The 23,243-nt window shown below is 44.0% G+C and overlaps 1 protein-coding gene across 7 annotated transcripts in view; it reads left to right on the plus strand.

Moving 5' to 3' along the window:
* ADAD1 (adenosine deaminase domain containing 1) overlaps positions 1-23,243 on the plus strand; it is a 437,856-nt gene that overhangs the window by 142,663 nt on the left and 271,950 nt on the right. For 5 of the 7 annotated variants that reach the window (XM_073572015.1, XM_073572016.1, XM_073572013.1 and 2 more), the window contains one exon: positions 2,945-3,040. The exons of the other annotated variants lie outside the window; for them this stretch is intronic. In XM_073572015.1, coding sequence (XP_073428116.1) covers positions 2,945-3,040 — 96 coding nt within the window. The remainder of the gene's footprint in view (positions 1-2,944; positions 3,041-23,243) is intronic. 7 annotated transcript variants of the gene reach the window in all.

Consider the following 23,243-nt stretch of genomic DNA (forward strand, 5'->3'; position numbering starts at 1 on the left):
GCAACCCCGGGTGGACTACAGCGGCCAATTCCACCGCTTCAGGCTGCCCCAACCAGGATAGGGGGCGGCAGGTCTCATATAGAACCAACCCATTGGGGAGAATGCGTACTCAACAGCTAAGATCGAGGGGCTCCAGATCCCAAGGATTGTCAGCCAAATGACTCGAGGTGTTTACCAGACGACACCAGTAAGATGGGCGGCCGACTACTCTGGTTTCGCCACGTCTGGTTCATTGTCGCAGGCGACACATGGGTAACGGAGTTGGTGGCCTCGGGTTACAAAATAGTTTGTCAGAAACCCTCCAAAACGTTTTTTTCTTTCTCGTCTTCCCAGGGTGGATACCCAGGCAAGAGCTCTGTTGGGAGCCATCGAATCGCTCCAGCGCAACGGGGTCATTGTTCCCATGCCAGAGCACGAAAGGGCTCAGGGCTTCTATTCCAACCTGTTTGCGGCTCCCAAAAAGGACAGGTCTGTCAGACCTGTTTTGGACCTCAAACTTCTGAACAAATTCATCAGGGTCAGACATTTCCTGATGGAGTCTCTTCGTTCAGTCATATCGACCATGGAGCAGGTAGAATACTTGGCCTCGGTCGACATCCAGGACGCATTTCTGCATCTGCATATTCCCATCTTTCATCTTCATCAAAGGTTATTGCGTTTCACCATCAACGGTCAACATTTTCAGTTCGTGGTGCTACCTTTCGGGTTAGCCACGGCTCCCAGTGTGTTCACAAAAGTTATGGCAGTTGTCATGGCCATATTGCATTCTCGAGGCATAGTCGTCTTGCCTTACTTGGACAACCTATTGGTCAAGGGCCCTTCAAGACGGGCATGCGAGGGAAATGTCAACATCACGCTAGATACTCTTGCCCACTTAGGGTGGTTGGTCAATGCGAAGAAGTCATCCCTTGTGCCAGCTCAGAGGATTTCCATCTTAGGAATGGTCTTCGACATTTGCCGAGGGCTGGTGATTCTCCCTCAGGAAAAAGCCCTAGCTCTCCGGCAGGGAGTTCGGACTGTTTGCCAACCAGTCCCTCATACCATTCGTTTCGGGATGAGGATTCTAGGAAGAATGGTGGCAGCAATGGAAGCAATACTGTTCGCCCTGTTCCATTTTCGCCCCCTGCAGCATGCTCTTGTCAGCCAGGGACAAGAATCCTTTCACGCTCGATCGGCGGTGCCGATTGTCCTCTCAAGTCAGGCAGTCGCTCAGATGGTGGATAACCAGTTCCTCTCTGACCCAGGGGAAACCCTTCTCCCCAGACCATTGGTTGGTGATAACAACCGACGCCAGTCTCCTCAGCTGGTGAGCGGTGTTTCGCCACCACACGACCCAGGGACGGTGGTCGCCACAGGAGGCACACCTCCCGATCAACTTATTGGAGATACAAGCAATTCGGCTGGCTCTGCAGCAGTTTCATCACTTCTTAGCAGGCCGCCCCGGCAAAAGTCACCGAGGGGGCAGCCGCAGCAGAGCAACCATGCACAAGGTGGGGCACGTTCTTCAGTGGGCCGAAGCAAACCACTCGGTGATTTCGGCAGTCCACATCCCAGGCGTGGAAAACTGGGCGGCGGACTTTCTCAGCCGGCAGGGTCTTGAGTCCGGAGATTGGTCACTGCATCCTGAGGTCTTCCAGCAGTTTTGTCAACTGCGGGGAACTCCGGATGTGAACCTGATGGCGTCCAGAGTGAACGCCAAGGTGCTCACATATGTCGCTCGGGCCGGGGACCCGCAAGCAATCGCTGTGGATGCGTTGGTACTGTCATGGAACCAGTTCCGCCTCCCATATCTTTTTCCCCCACTGCCACTACTCCCGAGAGTCATCAAAAAGATGAAGACGGTAGAAGGATTCTCCAAGCAGCGGTGGCGCACCTTTAAACAAGAGGTGCTTGTAGCTTGGATCGGTGAATCAATCTCCCACCCAGGGACTGTTTTGGGACGTCCCACAGTATCTGTGTCCCCCAATGAGGCAAAGTAGAAACAGGGATTTTTGTGATAAACTCACTGTAAAATTCTTTTCTCCGAGACGCTCATTGGGGGACACAGCACCCACCCTATTGGCCAAGTCTGCTTCTATTTTGTTTATACGCATTTATTTATCTGATATAAGGGTGGTCTTTTTTCTGGACATGTTGTACCTGTATTAAGGCTGATTTTGTTGTTCTCCTACTGCTTTGGCACCAAACTGATTTCCGCCCGCAATAGGGGCGAGGGTGTATACGGCGGAGGAGGAGCTAACCTCTTTTTATCACTTAGTGTCAGCCTACTAGCGGCAGAAGCATACACCCACAGTATCTGTGTCCCCAATGAGCGTCTCGGAGAAAAGGATTTTACGGTGAGTTTATCACAAAAATCCCTGTTTCCGCAAAATTAATGAGCATGCTGCATTTTTTACCGCAAAGCATTTTTTTCGCAGAAAAAAACGCATCATTATGCACAAAAGTGCAAAATGCACTAAAATGAATGGGATGCTTCTTTTGAGCGATTTTTAAGCGTTTTTGCTGGTAAAACGCTTAAACGCGAAAAAAACGCTTACGTGGGCACACAGCCTTAGTGCCACATAAGACATTAATAAAGGGTGCCAGTTTATTATATGTAGGGGGCTTGTGATATACAATATTTGCAGGATATCTGTTCTATATATTATCTATTATATATCTAATACCTCTTATCATTTATCGATTTATATAAGCTTGCTTTATTAGTTTATAAACTTGCTTTACGTTACATGGAGAATTACAGTATGTAAAAGATGATAATATTGCATTGCATACGGATTCTAGCCAAGAGAACATCGCACTCACATTGCAGTCACATGACATATGGAGCGGTATAATCAGGATAATCGTCCAACTATTCAGGATGAACATTGGAGTGATTTTACAAAAGCTCGTATGACTCCAGCCTTGCTCTGTAAAATGAAAATGTATTTTTAATTTACAGTTTGCCATTCAGAAAGTAAAAACATTGGCCCTCCTTTGTTACCGGTGGAACATACTGTATCTACAGAGGTTTCAGGTGCTTCAAAAAGACACTTTGGTAAGTATACTTGTGTCAGCATCTGCATTCGTGTTATATACATGAGCCCTTCCCTCATCCACCTATCGCCTTGAACTTTATTCTAGAGCAGGGGTCCCCAACCTGTAGCTCAGGAGCCACATGTGGCTCGCAGTCCCATGAATTGTGGCTTGCGACTGTCTGCCAGCTTGGTTCATTAGCTCCAGGTCTAGTAAACAGGTATGAAGAGTACATCTCAAAATGGTGAATTTTGTGAGTAGCCCTGCACAGAAGTGCAGATGTGGATGCACATACACTGGTCTTAAGGGTTTAGAGATGTTTTAGGTATGGTACAATGGAGGATGGTACTATGTGTTAGACGAGGTGCTCAAAGCTGGATGTGACAGTGTGTTGGGAGTCCTTGATGGGAGAATACTGAATAGAGGTATTGTGGGAACCCCTGGATCTCAGTGTACTGCTTTGGGGTGATTTCTGTGGAAAAGCTTTGCTTATCATTATACCTATAATGGGGACTTTGGTTGACACTACTTTGAGGGGGGTGGGAGCTGGATGTGGCTCGTGACCCTCTCTCCGTGCTGAATGTGGCTCACAACCCTCTGTCTAAGCTGAATGTGGCTCTCGAGGTCCAAAAGGTTGGGGACCACTGTTCTAGAGTGTATTTCAGAAAATACTGCGGCAAATGTCTCGACTGATAATCCCACCCATTACTAAAGGTTTGGCAAATGCGCTGAGTATTGTTTCTCTTGATGTTAGCCATTTACCAGTTCTGTGCATATTGCGATACTGTGACGATGTGTGAATATTATTGGTGAGTGAACGTGCTCGGATAACATTTTATCCAAGTACACTCTGGTGTTATCATGCAGCTGCAGAGACTCAAAAATAATATACAAGGACGGCCAGATGCTCAGATAAGTCATCATCAGAGCACGTTTTCTCATCACAAGTGAATATACAATTTTAGTGAAAACTGTCAGCCAGAGTTAATCTAGGAAGCAGTGAGTAGGGCTGGCCTGTGTTCCAGAGTGTGGCCTCTCCCACAGTGTACCTGAAACCTAATTTGCATACTGCTTTTTTAAAAAAAGTTTCCTTGAAATCTAGCCCACAGATTTTGGAGGAAAGGGTAAGATTATTTTTAGTGCAAACTGTCCTCATCTGTTTACTTTATATTGTCATTATAAAAAAAAAAAGAGCTCACCACCTCCTTTGTATAGGTGCTAAATACGGAATAGGTAGATGAACAGCCTTGGCTGCCTGGAATCTTCATGTGGTGCTCTGATTTAGGTATTATAGAATCATAGAATCGTAGAGTTGGAAGGGACCTCCTGGGCCATCTGGTCCAACCCCCTGCTCAAAGCAGGATTCGCTAAATCATCCCAGTCAGATGTCTGTCCAGCCTCTGTTTGAAGACTTCCATTGAAGGAGAACTCACCACTTCTCGTGGCAGCCTGTTCCACTCATTGATCACTCTAACTGTCAAAAAGTTTTTTCTAATATCTAATCTGTGTCTCCTCCCATTCAGTTTCATCCCATTGCTTCTAGTCTTTCCTTGTGCAAATGAGAATAAAGTTGATCCTTCTACAATGTGACAGCCCTTTAGATATTTGTAGACAGCTATTAAGTCTCCTCTCAGTCTTCTCTTTTGCAAACTAAACATTCCCAAATCCTGCAACCTTTCCTCATAAGACAGGGTTTGCAGACCGGTCACCATTCTGGTCGCTCTTTTCTGAACTTGCTCCAGTTTGTTGATGTCTTTTTTAAAATGTGGTGCCCAAAACTGGACACAATATTCCAGATGAGGTCTGACCAAAGAGGAGTAGAGGGAAATAATGACTTCACGTGATCTAGACTGTATGCTTCTGTTAATACATCCTATTAGTTAGTATGGCTTCTGACAAAGTATTCATTAGTATGGTTTCTGACAGGTCACTGATCCCTTGGTGACCTGCCTCCTATTTTACATTAAATATAATATACAGTACAGACCAAAAGTTTGGACACACCTCATTCAAAGAGTTTTCTTTATTTTCAGGACTATGAAAATTGTAGATTCACTCTGAAGGCATCAAAACTATGAATTAACACATGTGGAATTATATAATCAACAAAAAAGTGTGAAACAACTGAAAATGTCTTATATTTTAGGTTCTTCAAAGTAGCCACCTTTTGCTTTGATTACTGCTTTGCACACTCTTGGCATTCTCTTGATGAGCTTCAAGAGGTAGTCACCGGAAATGGTCTTCCAACAGTCTTGAAGGAGTTCCCAGAGATGCTTAGCACTTGTTGGCCCTTTTGCCTTCACTCTGCGGTCCAGCTCACCCTAAACCATCTCGATTGGGTTCAGGTCTGGTGACTGGAGGCCAGGTCATCTGGCGTAGCACCCCATCACTCTCCCTCTTGGTCAAATAGCCCTTACACAGCCTGGAGGTGTGTTTGGGGTCATTGTCCTGTTGAAAAGTAAATGATGGTCCAATAAAACGCAAACTGGATTAAATAGCATGCCGCTGCAAGATGGTGTGGTAGCCATGCTGGTTCAGTATGCCTTCAATTTTGAATAAATCCCCAACGGTGTCACCAGCAAAGCACCATCACACCTGCTCCATGCTTCACGGTGGGAGCCAGGTATGTAGAGTCCATCCGTTCACCTTTTTTGCTTCGCAAAAAGACACGGTGGTTGGAACCAAAGATCTCAAATTTGGACTCATCAGACCAAAGCACAGATTTCCACTGGTATAATGTCCATTCCTTGTGTTCTTTAGCCCAAACAAGTCTCTTCTGCTTGTTGCCTGCCCTTAGCAGTGGTTTCCTCGCAGTTATTTTACCATGAAGGCCTGCTGCACAAAGTCTCCTCTTAACAGTTGTTGTAGAGATGTGTCTGCTGCTAGAACTCTGTGTGGCATTGACCTGGTCTCTAATCTGAGCTGCTGTTAACCTGCGATTTCTGAGGCTGGTGAGTCAGATGAACTTATCCTCCGCAGCACAGGTGACACTTGGTCTTTCTTTCCTGGGGCGGTCCTCATGTGAGCCAATTTCTTTGTAGCGCTTGATGGTTTTTGCCACTGCACTTGGGGACACTTTCAAAGTTTTTCCAATTTTTCGGACTGACTGACCTTCATTTCTTAAAGTAATGATGGCCACTCGTTTTTCTTTACTTGCTTTTTTCTTGCCATAATACAAATTCTAACAGTGTATTCAGTAGGACTATCAGCTGTGTATCCACCAGACTTCTGCACAACACAACTGATGGTCCCGACCCCATTTATAAGGCAAGAAATCCCACTTTTTAAACCTCACAGGGCACACCTGTGAAGCGAAAACCATTTCCGGTGACTACCTCTTGAAGCTCATCAAGAGAATGCCAAGAGTGTGCAAAGCAGTAATCAAAGCAAAAGGTGGCTACTTTGAAGAACCTAGAATATAAGACATATCTTCAGTTGTTTCACACTTTTTTGTTAGTTATTTAATTCCACATGTGTTCCACATGCGGCACCATTTTCAGACACTTTTTCTGATAACTTTATATCATGATGCAAAAGAATCAACTGTACATTACACATGCGATCATGCTGCAGCGCACTGTCTGTAGGTTACTGTGCACAATCCTGCTAGTAGGTTCCCTTTAAAATCTTTTCTTTATACTCCTCAAAGACTCAATCTTCATAAGGAGATATCTGGAAATTTCTGGATATAGCCAAATTGCCCTCATTGACTGAAGAAGATAAATGTTTGCTAGATAGACCTTTTACTTTTGAAAGAATTGGGGGAAAAAGCCTGATCTGATTAGCCAGGAGATAAAGCGTTATAGAATGAGATCTATAAATGCTACAGTGATGTATTGCTTCCCTACTTACTGAAAGTATTTAATCATTCTCTATCAGAGGGCTCTCTTCCGTCCTCTTTGCAAGAAGCCTTAATTACTGTACTTGCTATAAAAGGTAAAACCCCTCAAATTTGACTCCTATAGACCCATTTCATTATTAGCAATAGACATTACAATCTTAGCCAAAGTTTTATCGAGCAGACTCTCTGGAATTCTATCCACAATAGTTCACCCAGACCAGACAGGTTTCATGACTAATCTACTGCTATTAACCTTTGTCGCTTATTCCTAAATATGCAACTTTCAGCTGACAAGATGTGACAAAGGGCAGTGTTATCTTTAGATGCTGCCAAAGTGGGCGACAGTGTGGAAAGTAGATTCTTATGAGAGGTTTTATGAAAAAAGGAGTTTGGGCCTTTTATATCCTGGGTACAATTGTTATATTCTTCTACCACTAAAATTAAGGCAATTGGTGCATTATTATTTATTTTATATAGCACCATTCATTCCATGGTGCTGTACATGAGAATATCCTACATACAAAATACAGATCTAACTTAAAGTAAACATACTAACAATGATAGACTGGTACAGAGGGAAGAAGACCCTGCCCTTGCAGGCTTACATTCTACAGTACAGACTGATAGGGAAGGGGAGACATCTGAGTTTTAACTCATTAGCGACAGAGCCAGTTTTGTACTTAACCCCTTCATGACCAAGCCTATTTTGACCTTAATGACCAGTCCATTTTTTTGCAGTTCTCACCAGTGTCCCTTTATGAGGTAATGACTCTGGAACGCTTCAACGGATCCTAGCGAGTCTGAGATTTTTTTTTTTCGTGACATATTGGGCTTCATGTTAGTAGTAAATTTAGGTCAATAATTTTTGCGTTTATTTGTCAAAAAATCGGATATTTGGCGAAAACTTTGAAAATTTCGGAATTTTCAAATGTTGAATTTTTATTCTGTTAAACCAGAGAGTTATGTGACTCAAAATAGTTAATAAATAATATTTCCCACATGTCTACTTTACATCAGCACAATTTTGGAAACAAATTTTTTTTTGTTACGAAGTTAAGGGTTAAAAGTTGACCAGCAATTTCTCATTTTTACAACAAAATTTACAAAACCATTTTTTTTTTAGGAGCAAGAGGAAGAAAAAAAAAATTTGATCCAGCTGGAGACAGAGACGGCTGCAATTATCAAAGCTTTATTGGACAATTTAAAAATATGTTGGTTCTAAAAAATTTCTTATAGCAAACACCAAGCACACCAGTGAGGAGGATCAACGCGTTTCAACTAAAAAAATAGATCATGACTAAGACTATTTTTTAGTTGAAACGCGTTGATCCTCCTCACTGGTGTGCTTGGTGTTTGCTATAAGAAATTTTTTAGAACCAACATATTTTTAAGTTGTCCAATAAAGCTTTGTTAATTGCAGCCGCCTCCGTCTCCAGCTGGATCAAATTTTTTTTTCTTCCTCTTGCTCCTAATTCATGTGGATGCTCACCACAGTCCGTGCTGGGCGTTGGCAGGCTTGGGGATTGCTTTGTAGACGGGTAAGCTGACCACTTTTTTTCCTTTTTTTTTTTTTTTTTTTTTTTTTAAGGGACCACCTCACATTTGAAGTCACTTTGAGGGGGTCTATATATCTGAACATACCATTCTAAAAACTGCACCCCTCAAGCTGATCAAAACCACATCCAAGAAGTTTATTAACCCTTCAGATGTATTACAGGAGCAGAAGGAACATGGAAGGAAAAAATGAACATTTTAACTTTTTAGTCACAAAAATGATCTTTTAGCAACAATTTTTTTTATTTTCCCAAGGGTAAAAGGAGAAAGTGGACCCCAAAAGTTGTTGTCCAATTTGTCCTGAGTATGCTGAAACTCCATATGTGGGGGAACCACTGTTGGGGCGCACGGCAGGACTTGAAAGGGAAGGAGCGCCATTTGACTTTTTGAATGGAAACTTAGCTCCAATCATTAGCAGACTCCATGTCGTGTTTGGAGAACCCCTGTGTGCCTAAACTTTGGAGCTCCCCCACAAATGACCCCATTTTGGAAACTAGACCCCCCAAGGAACTTATCTAGATGTGTGGTGAGCACTCTGAATCCCCAAGTGCATCACAGAAATTTATATCGCAGAACCATGAAAATAAAAAAATCACAGGCAGGCCATGCCGAAGGATGCGTCCGCATGCGTCGTTTTGACGGTGCGGCAACCTGCGCCGAACGCAACGTGTTGAATTTTGTTGCCTTCGCTGCACCGTCAAAAATGACGCATGTGGAGGCATCCGCATACATCGGCATGGCCTGCGTACCCAATGCTAAAGATAGGTTATGCAGGCTGCATGCCGATGTAGGCGGAGCTGAACGGAGGAGGCACGGCAGTGGGCGGAGCTTCATGGAGGAAGTCCGCATCCCTCCACAGCTTCTCCATACGCTAGTGTGAAGCCAGCCTAAGGGGGTAATAAAGGGGGGTTTGATTTTAAATTTTTTTTTTTTTCTTATTTTGATCCCTGGGATAGGGTCTATCACAGTGATCAAAATGAATTGATAGGAAAAATCTATTTCTGCCGACCGGCAGAACTCGGGTGCACTGTGCTTTCGTCCACCATTTTCTTCTCCGTAGAAGATGCCGGGGGACAGAGCCGGTAGGGTCGGGGACACTGGAGGTACTGGGGGAGGGGCTCAGGGGATCCAATTTCTCTCTCATCCGGTATCCTAGATAATATCAGAGGAGAGAGAAATAAATGGAAGTCTATGCCCGGTAGCCAAGACCCCGCAGATTTTTCAATGCGGGGGGGGGGGGGGGGCGCCATACCCTTATTTCTCAGTGCTGTTCAAAAGTGGCGCTGAGGAATAGGTACCCTTAACTGCCGCTGTTAAAAGGCGTAACGGCGGTCGTCAAGGGGTTAAGCTTGTATTGTAAGGATTCCAATGGATTGTAATGAATAAGAAAATGCTCACACAAGAACTGAATTTACTTAAATTAATTTACTTAATAAATTATAAGATTAAACAGTGTAAACAATAAATAAACACGAGAATTAAACATACATTACATTATTCAAGTAGAATTCAATCTGTGTCCATTTCTCATCTCCGTATCCTCTCTTGTCTGTCACATCTCTCCTCTGCCCTCTGTGTCAAAGCTTTTATTTACATAAGATGGATAAGCGACATAACTTCTATCAGGGAGTGTATGTATGTATATATGTATCTATATACTGTATGTATATGTGCCCTCTGTCACCTCTATTGTTCGCCATCGCCTTTGAGTCTTTGGTTGTAGTGATAAGGAATTCCTCCAAAATGTGTGGGGTTTAAGCATGGGCGAATTGAGGGAAAATATCGCACTATATGCAAATAATGTCTTGCATTTCCTTGGGGACTGTTATGGCTCTCTGCTTAATGTTATGGATATTCTTAAAAACTTAGCACATATTTTCTCCAATAAACTCTCTCTCTCCACTAAATGGCCTGGGTGCATTTTCCAAAATACAACAAATGCAGGTGAAGGTGACTTCTCAATTCCAATATCTGGAAATGATGATCCTACCCTCTGATAGATTAGGAAAAAAATAACTTGCTCCCCTTAATGGAAAAAATCTAAGTGAAAATGGCGGCGTGGTGCAAATTGCAACTCTCCGTAATAGGAAGATTGAATATTATGAAAATGGTACTGATGCCTCAGATTTTGTACATACTTCTCAATGCACCTGTCTGGAAACCCCTGAATCTATTCCACAAGATAAATTTACTTAAGTCATAAGGGACACCCCAGAGTCAAGTTAGAGACTCTACAGAGACCTAAGGAAGGAGGAGGCCTGGAATTACCTAATCCGTGGTATATATATATTTTTTTTTTTAGCCGCCCAGTGCCAGCACCTAATGGGGTGGTAAGAGATGTTGTGAAAAGATTCAATAAGCAACATTATTCAAAATGTGGTAGGTAGGGGACCTCTGGTGTGCAGTCTGGGCGCGGTGAAATTCAATAGCCTACCGAAATTCCGTACATTGGGCCTTATTAGTGAAGTGTAGTCAAAGGTAAAACAAATTAGAGAAATAGAAATCTTTACGATATATTCACTCATGCAATAATGTACATCGCCAAGAATTTGCGAAGTTAGCTGAATTTAGAAATTGGGTGTCCATGGGAATTTTATATGTTGATCAATAATGATGTACTCAAAACCTTTGAGTGTTTACAAAAAGAATTATATCTGCCTGAAAGTGGAGTATTGAAATAAACTAACTAAAACATGCATATAAAGCCCAATGTAAGTTAAATAACTTTGTAATTCAGAAAGGGTTACTAAGACAGTCATTTCCCACATAGAAGATGATCTGCTATGTTTTTCTGAAAAAAATTCCTTTCCTGTTTAAACACTAGTGGTAATTGGAGTTGGGGGCTCATCTCCGAGGATGGGTGGTCCTCTATCCTGGAAAATGTCCCCAGTCTTTCACTTAGTGAATCTGGTAGGCTCAGTGTTATGTCATACTTAAAGTATAGAGGTCACCATTCGTGGTGTTCAATGGGCCCTTAGAGATAGCCAGCCTCCCCCTGGCGAAACGCACGTCAGGGACTGAATCTCTACTTTTAATGTTCTCAGATCAAAATGACTCCTACAATCTAGCCACTTGCGCTACCTGCAGCACTTATAATTTAGCTGGTGTGCGCTGCCCGCGACCCTACGGCATCTCTGAGACTCTGTTTTGGGGAATTGGAGGACTGCGTGCTGACCTCTCGATCACATGATCTCTTGATATGAGACATGTGACTTGAGAGACGTCAGTTACGGTCATTGCACGCTGTCCTCTGTTACATACTAACCGGAGAGTGTAACTACCTCCAGCGTGTGGCTGCTTCACAGGCACAATGCTTGGAGGTGCAGTGCCGCTGACTCCAGTGATCTACAGTGCTCAGCATTCGGGGATGGTCGGCACTTGCTAATGCCCCCAGCACTTTTGCCAGATAGTGGCTTGGACATAATTGACCTGATTTTGTAATTTCGGCACATGCAGTTTGTTTTGTAAGGCAATACAATTTATGCAAATAAAGTCCGTGGAGCCTCATTTAAGAGTCTCAAACACGGGACTAGCCAGATCTTCCTCCAGGGAAGGACCCAGCAAAGGAGTGGCTCCTTTCGGAAACCACCATTACCACCATATTAAGTGGCCCTTTAAGTCAATATCCAGCTCTTTACGAGTTTACAGATATGACAAAGGAAATACCAAGGCCAGGTATCCATCCACAGACAGCTGTTTCGGGGTGTTGCCCCTCATCAGTGTGGAGTAGGATTCTGGCTAGGTAGGAGCAATGCCTAGTAGACCAACATCACGAAACAATCACTGACCTCAGGGAGACCAGTCAAAGAAAACACTGCGGCAGCCGGCAAAGGCGCTCAATCGGTGACATCCTAGGTGCATTGCTCCCTGGGAAATACAATTTATATGAGCTACTCTGGTAAATCAATGATCAGCCATTAATTAAAGCTGTTGTTTACACACTGCATATAGTAAACACTATTACTTGATAACTCAACCTATATGTGTAAATGGGAATTTATGGCCACTTATTAATAGATCTACTGTCCAATAAAGTGAATACCAGCAATCAATGAGGGTCATAGCTAAGATATTCTTATGTTATATAATCTGAGACCTATCACTAGGGAACTAGTGGACCACAATGGTGCTTATAACAGTTCACACACTGTGATCCAATATACATCCTATGATGTATGTATGTATGTATTCATTTAATTCACGATTTTAAAATGATTTAATAAAATATTTTCTTCACACATCCCCTTTCCTTTTCCCTCCTTTCTACTTTGTGTTTTTTTTTTGTAATTTCCCCGCCCTTTGGTATTTTTTTTCCCTGTTTTCCATTACACTATATGGTAAACTCAGTGATGGCATTCAAAAGTGCAACTCTTTGCGCAAGAAACAAGCTCTCGTGTGGCTATATTAATAGAATTAAAAATTGATTTTTTTTTTTTTACCCTTCACCACGACAGCACCCCCTCATTTGGTTTCCTGTTCCTATAGGAATCCCTGGAATACCTGCATATAAGAGGATTCCTGAGCCAGTGCACCCGCCTCTGTGGTATCCGTGGGAACAGCAGGGGCTGCGGCATCACAAGCAGCGGCGGGGGAGCCCCTGCATGCAGCCTCCCCCCTCGTCTGAACGCAATACATGGAGGTTCCGTGTGAACTGGGTGGCCCGGACTCCTGAGGGCACGACCGAGGCTCCAGCAGGGAGAATCGCTGCAGGGTCAGCGGCTGTGGAATGATTGTCAGCGCCGCACAGGCGCAGTATTGGAGGCTTGGCGTGTTTGACCAGAGCACTTCCAGGGGAGTTCTGGGGAGGCTGTATGACAGCGCCACATTCAAAAAAGCCGGCTGCGGACATAGCCAGTGTGCTCAAGATGTCGTCCCCGGCGCATGAGGTGGTGGAGCAGAGTACCGCTAGCAAAAGCGGCAGCGCGAGGAGTGCCAAGAGTGGGTACAGCAGCGGCAGCACCAGAAAAAGTGGACGCTCCAGATAGGAAGCTTCCACAGGCACAGGGCAACGAGGTAGAGAAGTGGAACTACCTAGAGCCCATATGACGTCTCCGCCTCCAGAACCGGTACCGTGTGGCATCACTGAGTGAGTGTGAATAAAGCTCTACCTATTAAGCTGACCCCTTCCTTCGCTATACCTCTCCTTCATAGGCTAAGAAACCCATAAATCAAAACACAGAGAATGTGCCCTGTGTGCGCACCCCCTTCCTGACTCATACCCTAAGGGTATGTGCACACGTAGTGAAATCTGCGTTTCCGCAGCAGTTTTGGCTCTGCGGAAACGCAGCAGATTCTACTGCGTTGTACAGTACCTTTATTTTCAATGGAAAAAAAAACCGCAGTGCTGCGTTTTTTTCCTCACGGTTTTGCTGCAGTTTGCAATCCGCAGCATGTCAATTGTTTGGTGCAGAAACGCTGCAGTTTTACACCTCATCCATTATGAGGTGTAAAACCGCAGGCAAAGCTGCAGATAAATCGCAGGACTTTGGTCCTGCGGATTTACCTGCGGTTTTCTCTCTTAAATCCACATACCCAAAAAACTACGTGTGCACATACCCTAAGAGGTTATGTCCAGGGTGCATAAGTCAGACCTTACAAGAAAAGGCGGCAGTAGCTTCCACGGAGGTCAGGGACATGATTAGACAGGAGATTCAGGCTCTGGGGACCACTGTTTCAAAGAAGCATGGGAGCAGAGCCCCTTCAGTCATCAACCAGACACAAAACAGTCCAGGGCCGCACAGGATATGTTTGCCGGGCTGGCACAGAAAAAACGCAGAGCCTTTCCGGTAATCTCTGCCATTAAGGACCTTATTAAAAAGGAGTGGGACAGAGAAAGTCAGCAAGGGTTTCTCCCATCCTCCTCCAAAAGACATCCCTTTAGTGACGAGGAACTGGCCACAAGGTCCAAAGTTCCGAAGGTAGATGCTGCTGTGGCGTCCACCTCCAAAACAGTCAGTCCTACCAGTGGAAGATGCAGGGGTCCTGTCAGTTCCGCTGGACCGCAAGACCGAAGCTTTGCTCTAAAGGTCTTGGGGGGGCTAGAACCGGAGCCTTTAAACCAGCCATCTCCAGCACATGCATCGCGAGGTCATCCGCCCTTTAGTCACCATGGAAACAACAAATACCCTCACTGTAGCATTGATCCACTCCCGCCTGGATTACTGCAACGCTCTATTAATTGGCCTCCCCGTTACTCGACTATCCCCTATCCAGTCCATCCTTAATGCAGCAGCCAGGGTCATCCATCTGGCTAATTGGTACTAGGACGCGTCCGCTCTTCGCCAGTCTTTACATTGTCTGCCCATTCAGTATAGGATCCAATTCAAAGTACTTGTTCTCGCCCACAAAGCTCTCCACAGTGCAGCACCCCCCTATATCTCCTCCCTCATTTCTGTCTATCTGCCTAACCGACTGCTGCACTCTGCAAACGACTTTCGACTAATCTCTGCAGTAATCTGTACCTCCCACTCCCGACTCCAAGACTTCTCCCGCACTGCGTCAATCCTTTGGAATGCTCTAACCCAAGGAATTGGGAGTAGCCACAGTTTGCATAGTTTCAGGCGATCCCTCAAAACACATTTGTTCAGAGCGGCCTATCACGTTCACTAATCAAAGTCATTCTATGTGTAAGTGTGTGTGTAGCCCATTTACTATCTCCATCCATCCCTCAAGACGGTTGGACCAGCATTGTAAATACACTATTGTCAATACACACCTGTACTTTGTATCTCCCCCACATCATTGTAGATTGTAAGCTCTCACAAGCAGGGTTGTCTTATTTTGCTTTGATTATTAACGTTGTTACTTATGACTTGTGTTTTGAAACTTAAACTGTAAAGCGCTGCGGAATATGTTGGCGCTATATAAATAGATTATTATTACTAGATGTGGGCCCGATGCTATCGCATCGGGAGGGCAGTGACATCACGCTGGGGACAGCAGGGGGTGGTGGCCCACCCACCTCCGTGCAGTCACAGCCGGCAGGAAAGATGGTGCTTTGCGGCCTGTGCTGGAGATGGGATGCGGCGCCACCAGAGGGTGGCCGCTCCACATCTCCAGCACAGGCCTCAAGCTGCGGTCTTTCCTGCCGGCTGTGACTGCACGGAGGTGGGTGGGCAGGCAGCGGCGGGATCCGGTGCGTGTAGTCAGGTGACGGGTCCTAGCGGCATCCCTCTCATTACTTCCTCCTCATTACACCCCTCTCGTTATACACCCCTCTCGTTATACACCCCTCTCATTATACCCCCTCATTACACCCCTCTTGTTATACCCCTCTCACAGCCGGCAGGAAAGACTATTTTGCGGCCTGTGCTGGAGATGGGGTGCGGCGCCACCAGAGGTCGCCCGCACCCCATCTCCAGCACAGGCCGCAAGCCGCTGTCTTTCCTGCCAGCTGTCACTGCACGGAGGTGGGTGGGTCCAGCGGCGGGGGTCCTGGCGGCAGAGGGCAGCCAGCAGGAAAGACCGCGGCTTGCGGCCTGTGCTGGAGGTGGAGTGCGGCACCACCAGAGGGCGCCTGCACCCCATCTCCAGCACAGGCCGCAAGCCACGGTCTTTCCTGCCGGCTTTGACTGCATGGAGGTGGGTGGGCAGGCAGCGGCGGGTCCAGCAGCAGTGGCGGGGGGGTCCGGCGGCGGAGGGGGGGTTCTGTCGGTGTCCCGCTGGTGGTACTGTGGAAGGGCCTGGTATCACCAGTGGGTGCCATATTGGAATACCCATCACTTGGGTATTCCAATATGGCGGTCGGAGTACTTGCGGTGCGGCTTGGTGGATTGTGGGATTCGAGGACATCCAGACGGAAGTGGATGACGGATAATTTAAGGCAATTTTATATAGATTATTTTTATTATTGGTCTAGATTGATCAGCTGGAGCAACAGATCAAAGGGAAGGTGGCGAGAGAAAAAGTCTTAGATGCAATCCCATTGATCAGAGGGGGGCCGCGCATTCTTAGCAGATGCATCAGCAGACTCCTTGCGCCTGGCGGCTAGAATGGCCGATCTGGTTAACGCAGCTCGACAAGCCCTCTGGCTAAAGGGCTGAAAGGGATATGCACGGTCTAAATCAAAACTTTGTGCAATCCCATGCCAGGGTGAGTTCCTGTTCGGAAAAATAATTGATTTACTCACCAAGGCAGGAGAGAGAAGGAAGGGATTCCCTAATCAGTCTTTTCCTTCCTACAGGAGGGTGTATAGAAGATGACCATTTAATAGGAGGAAGAGCTATGAACCGCAAAAAGACCGCTGGGAATCGAAAGAAACAAAGCAGAGAGGTGCCTTGTTCAGTGGGTCTTCTACGACAAAACGTAGTAGATATTGATAGTACAGGCCCCCAGTAGGTGGTGGCTAAAATTTTTTCACCAAAAATGGGAATATATAACATCAAGTCAGTGGATCCTTGACTTAATAAAGTTTGGGTTGAGATTGGAGTTTTTCCTGATTCCACAAGATACATTCATAGTGACATCCCTTAGAGCACCGGAAAAGCAGGAAGCGCTCCAATTAGAAATTCTCACTTTTCTGGCCAAAAAAGTTCTGATAGAATTACGCAGGGATCAGGAAGGTAGGGGATTCTATTCCCCTTTATTCCTGGTCTCCAAGCCTGATGGTTCATTCTGTACCATAATAAATCTTAGGAAGTTGAATACCTTTCTGTATGAACATACCTTTAAGATGAAATCAATCAGAGCTACCATCAAACTTTTATTTCCCAGATGTCTTTGGGCCGGGCTTGACTTGAAGGATGTGTACTACCATCTTCCCTTACACGCCGAAGATCAACGGTATCTCAGGGTGGCAGTCAACCTGGCTGGTCAAGTCCGTCATTTCCAATTTGTGGCAATGCAGTTCAGCCTTTTGATGGCTCCTCGAGTATTCACGAAAGTAATGTTGGAGGTGATGGCTTATCTGCGTCAACAGGATACAATAATTGTGCCCTACCTAGATGATTTTCTAGTGATAGGAAAATCTGCCTCCCAATGTAAAGAACGCCTGTCTAGCACCATTTCATCTTTACAGGCTTTAGGATGGATTGTCGATTTCAAAAAATCCAGGCTAGTTCCAGAAACCCTCCAGTCCTTCCTGGGATTACACCTGGACTCCGTAAGTTAGGTGTCTCCTCCCAGAATGCAAGAAATTGACTATAATTTCAAAAGTCAGGACAGCAACGGACAGGCCTCACATGTCACTGAGTAAAGCCATGTCCCTTCTTGGGTCCCTCACCTCTTGCATTTCAGTGGGCTCAATACCATACCAGAACCTTACAACATGAGGTTCTAATATCAAACTATCCCGTGTATGTGAATACAGGACTAAGAAGAGATCCCAAGATAAATAAAAACAATTTTATTACATGCTTTTTTTTAAAAAATACAACGAAATAAAAAAGCAAAATGCCGTATATGGGGACGCAAGAGCACACCTGTATAATACTCCTTATAGGGCTTATATAACAGTCCAAAAAGATAAACATGAATTCAGGGATTTACATAATGATATTCAAATGCAGACAATTATCCTCATAGTATATAAAAGTCAAAGTACAGTGTCCAACAATTACTAATATACTGCTGACGATGAGCAAGTAATATTATCAACAGAATAGACATAAAATTTACCCTGTAACATGTAGTTAAATGACTGACTGAAGTGATCAAAAAATCTAATCACATAAATAGTATGGCCTGTATTTCACAAAGAATTCACCAAGTGCATGATAACACTGAGTGGGGTCACAGACGGGGAGAAACAGTCCAAAAGTACCCCAAATTTGGCTGCAATATACAGTTAGGTCCATATATATTTGGACAGACAACATTTTTCTAATTTTGGTTCTAGACATTACCACAATGAATTTTAAACATAACAATTCAGATGCAGTTGAAGTTCAGACTTTCACGGTGCAAGCCACTCATAAGCATCAAGAATCAAAAGGCTAGACTGGACTTTGCTAAAAAACATCTAAATAAGCCAGCACAGTTCTGGAAGAACATTCTTTGGACTGATGAAACCAAGATCAACCTCTACCAGAATGATGCATACCACATCATCTGTAAAACACGGCGGAGGCAGTGTGATGGCTTACACATGCATGGCTGCCAGTGGCACTGGGTCACTAGTGTTTATTGATGATGCGACACAGGACAGAAGCAGCCGAATGAATTCTGAGGTATTCAGAGCCATACTGGGTGCTCAGATCCAGCCAAATGCAGCCAAACTGATTGGTCGTCGTTTCATACTACAGATGGACAATGACCCAAAACATAAAGCCAAAGCAACCCAGGAGTTTATTAAAGCAAAGAAGTGGAGTATTCTTGAATGGCCAAGTCAGTCACCTGATCTCAACCCAATTGAGCATGCATTTCACTTGTTAAAGACTAAACTTCAGACAGACAGGCCCACAAACAAACAACAACTAAAAACCACCGCAGTGAAGGCCTGGCAGAGCTTCAAAAAAGAGGAAACACAGCGTCTGGTGATGTCCATGAGTTCAAGACTTCAGGTAGTAATTGCCAACAAAGGGTTTTCAACCAAGTACTAGAAATGAACATTTTATTTACAATTATTTAATCTGTCCAATTACTTTTGGTCCCTTTAAAAACAGGGTGGCACATGTTAAGGAGCTGAAACTCCTAAACCCTTCATCCAATTTTAATGTGGATACCCTCAAATGAAAGCTGAAAGTCTGAACTTCAACTGCATCTGAATTGTTTTGTTTAAAATTCATTGTGGTAATGTCTAGAACCAAAATTAGAAAAATGTTGTCTGTCCAAATATATATGGACCTAACTGTAGATAATATGGCCAAAAGCCTGTATTATGACATAATTACCGAAAGTAAAAGTAGGTGCTCCTGGCGTCCCCTCACCTCTACGCGCGTTTCGCAGCCAGCTTCTTCCGGGGGTGTGTCCAAAATGAGGGGCGACCCGGTATTTAAATTCAAAAGGTGAATGTGTTGATGCCGAGGACCAATCACATGGCGGCGCATGACACCTTAGCCACGCCCCCAATGACATACTTCCTCCCAACGCTCAATGACATGCAAGCTTACCCTGCGTGTCAGAGCGTTGGGAGGAAGTATGTCATTGGGGACATGTCTAAGGCGTCATGTGCCGGGATGTGCTGATTGGTCCTCGGCTTCAACACATTCACTTTTTGAATTTAAATACCAGGCCGCCTCTCACCTTGGACACGCCCCCGGAAGAAGCTGGCGGCGAAACGCGCGTCGGGGTGAGGACGCCAGGAGCACCTCCGTTTACTTGAGGTAATTATGTCCTAATGCAGTCTTTTGGCCATATTATCTATATTGCAGCCAGATTTGCGGTACTTTGGGACTGTTTCTCCCCGTCTGTGTCCCCACTCATAATGTTATCATGCACTTGGAGAATTCTTTGTGAAATACAGGCCATACTATTTATGTAATTAGGAGATTTTTTGATCACTTCAGTCAGTCATTTAACTACATATTCCAGGGTAATTTTTATGTATTCTTTTGATACTACTTGCTCATCGTCATCTGTATATTAGTAATTGTTGGAACACTGTACTTTGACTTTTAGAATCATAGAATCGTAGAGTTGGAAGGGACCTCCTGGGCCATCTGGTCCAACCCCCTGCTCAAAGCAGGATTCGCTAAATCATCCCAGTCATGTCTGTCCAGCCTCTGTTTGAAGACTTCCATTGAAGGAGAACTCACCACTTCTCGTGGCAGCCTGTTCCACTCATTGATCACTCTAACTGTCAAAAAGTTTTTTCTAATATCTAATCTGTGTCTCCTCCCATTCAGTTTCATCCCATTGCTTCTAGTCTTTCCTTGTGCAAATGAGAATAAAGTTGATCCTTCTACAATGTGACAGCCCTTTAGATATTTGTAGACAGCTATTAAGTCTCCTCTCAGTCTTCTCTTTTGCAAACTAAACATTCCCAAATCCTGCAACCTTTCCTCATAAGACAGGGTTTGCAGACCGGTCACCATTCTGGTCGCTCTTTTCTGAACTTGCTCCAGTTTGTTGATGTCTTTTTTAAAATGTGGTGCCCAAAACTGGACACAATATTCTAGATGAGGTCTGACCAAAGAGGAGTAGAGGGAAATAATGACTTCACGTGATCTAGACTGTATGCTTCTGTTAATACATCCTAGAATTGCATTTGCCTTTTTTGCTGCTGCATCACACTGTTGACTCATATTCAGTCTGTGATCTATTAGTATACCCAAGTCTTTTTCACATGTGCTGTCACTTAGCCCTATTCCTCCCATTCTATATATGCTTTTTCCATTTTTATTGCCCAGATGTAGTACTTTGCATTTCTCCCTGTTAAAAACCATTCTGTTTGTTGCTGCCCACTTCTCCAGTTTATTTAAATCTTTTTGAATCCTCTCTCTCTCTTCTCTAGTATTAGCTATCCCTCCTAGCTTTGTGTCATCAGCAAATTTAATCAGTTTACCCTCAATGCCTTCATCTAAATCGTTGATAAAGATGTTGAACAATACAGGGCCCAGGACAGAGCCCTGTGGTACCCCACTTGAGACATTCTTCCAACTGGATGTGCAGCCATTTACGACCACTCTTTGGGTCCGATCACTAAGCCAGTTATGAATCCACCTAACAGTTGCCTTGTCCATTCCATACTTCATCATTTTTTCAATAAGGATTGTATGAGAGACTTTGTCAAATGCTTTGCTGAAGTCAAGATATACTATATCTACAGCATTTCCTTGATCCACCCAATCAGTGATACCGTCATAGAAGGAAATTAAGTTAGTCTGACATGACTTATTAGTTACAAACCCATGCTGACTCTGTTTAATCACTTCATTCTTATCCAGGTATTGACATACATGTTGTTTAATAATTTGTTCAAAGATCTTTCCTGGTATAGAAGTCAGACTCACCAGCCTATAGTTACCTGGGTCCACCTTCTTCCCCTTTTTGAAGATAGGAACAACATTTGCTCTTCTCCAGTCTTCTGGCACTTCTCCTGTTCTCCAAGAATTTTCAAAGATTATAGAGAGGGGTTCAAAAATTTCTTCTGCTATCTCCTTCCGTACTCTGGGGTGTAATTCATCTGGACCTGGAGACTTGAATTCATTTAAGCTAGCTAAGTGTTTCCTCACTATCTTTCTGTTTATAGATATCCTGGATTCTTCTATTCCCTTAATAGGACAGTGAATAACAGTTGATGTTACATTTCCTTTCTGAGAGAAAACAGATGCAAAATAGGAATTTAAAAGTTCAGCCTTCTCAACATCCTGTCTTACCATTTCATCATTTTCATCCTGTAAAAATCCTATAGCATCTTTGACTTTTCTTTTACTTTTGACATATCCCCAAAATCCTTTATTATTGCTTTTGACATCTCTTGCAAGCCTCAATTCATTTTCAGCTTTAGATAATCTGATTTGTGCCCTGCAGGTTCTGCAGACAGCATTATATTCTTCTTTAGATATGCCTCCCTCTTTCCATTTTATAAACATTTTTTTCTTCCTTTTTAGCATGTGCTTAAGTTCTGTGTTCATCCATCCTGGTTTCCTTAACTGCTTCCTATTCCCTCTTTTCGGAATTGTTAACAACTGTGCTTTGAGAATTTCATTTTTCAAGATTTCCCATCCTTCCTGGACATTTTTGTCTTTAAGGATATCCAGCCATTGGATCCCTCCAATTCTCTTTCTGAATCCCTTAAAATCTGCCTTTCTGAAATCTAACCTTGACGTCTGAGTCTTCACAGGTCTTCCGCCTCTAGTTATCCAAAATTCTAAAATAGCATGGTCGCTACCTCCTAGGGACCCAGCCACTTTTACCTCCTCAACCATTTCCTCCCTGTTTATAAGGATTAGATCCAAGGTAGCAGTTCCCCTTGTTTTCTCCCTTACCTTTTGGAAGATAAAGTTGTCAGCAAGAGAGGATAAGAATTTCCTTGACCTGTTAGTTTTGCCTGAGAGAGATTCCCAACAAATGTCTGGATAGTTGAAATCTCCCATGACAACTATGTCATATTTTTTGGAGAACTTGGCCATTTGATGCATAAAGAGTTCATCCATAGCTTCAGCTTGCACAGGCGGCCTGTAGTAAATGCCTACAATGGTGTCCTTTCCATTGTTCTGTCCTTGTATTCTTACCCAAACAGTTTCCACAGAACTCCCAGTCTCTGAAGCCTCAATCTCTGTGCAGATATACGCGTTTCTAACATACAATGCGACACCTCCTCCTCGTTTATCAAGTCTGTTTCTTGCAAATAAGTTGTATCCTTCTAGTCTTGTATTCCAATCATGTGTATTGTCCCACCAAGTTTCAGTGATTCCAATGACATCATATTTCTTTTCCTGTGTTAGTAGTTCCAATTCTCCTTGTTTGTTGCCCATGCTTTGTGCATTAGTATAGAAACATTTTAGTTTGTGATTGGTTTCTCTTTCTCCAATATTTTTATTAATTAGATTCTTTCGTCTTTGTTCTTCCTTTCCACTTCTAATAGCAGAGTTCTCAATAGCATTTGTCAGGTGTATGGCTTTTTCTGGTCTTTTGCTTCCCTTCCCATGTTGTTCTAGTTTAAAGCTCTCCTTACAAGTGTAGCAAGGCGACTTCCAAATACATGCTTACCAGTCTTCGTAAGGTGCACCCCATCTCTAGCAAGTAGTCCATCGTATAAGTAGTTCACTCCGTGATCCAGAAATCCAAATCGTTGCTGACGGCACCATCGACGTAGCCAGTTGTTCACCTGCAGAATCTTATTCCACCTCCTTGTTCCATGGCCATCCACTGGGAGGATGGAAGAGAAGACCACCTGCGCTCCCAGTTCTTTTACTTTCTTACCTAAGTCTTCAAAGTCTCTGCAGAT

Source organism: Dendrobates tinctorius, unplaced genomic scaffold (genome assembly GCF_039654945.1).
Source record: "Dendrobates tinctorius isolate UK_male_01 unplaced genomic scaffold, ASM3965494v1 ptg000030l, whole genome shotgun sequence".
In the NCBI taxonomy this organism is placed as follows: Eukaryota; Metazoa; Chordata; class Amphibia; order Anura; family Dendrobatidae; genus Dendrobates; species Dendrobates tinctorius.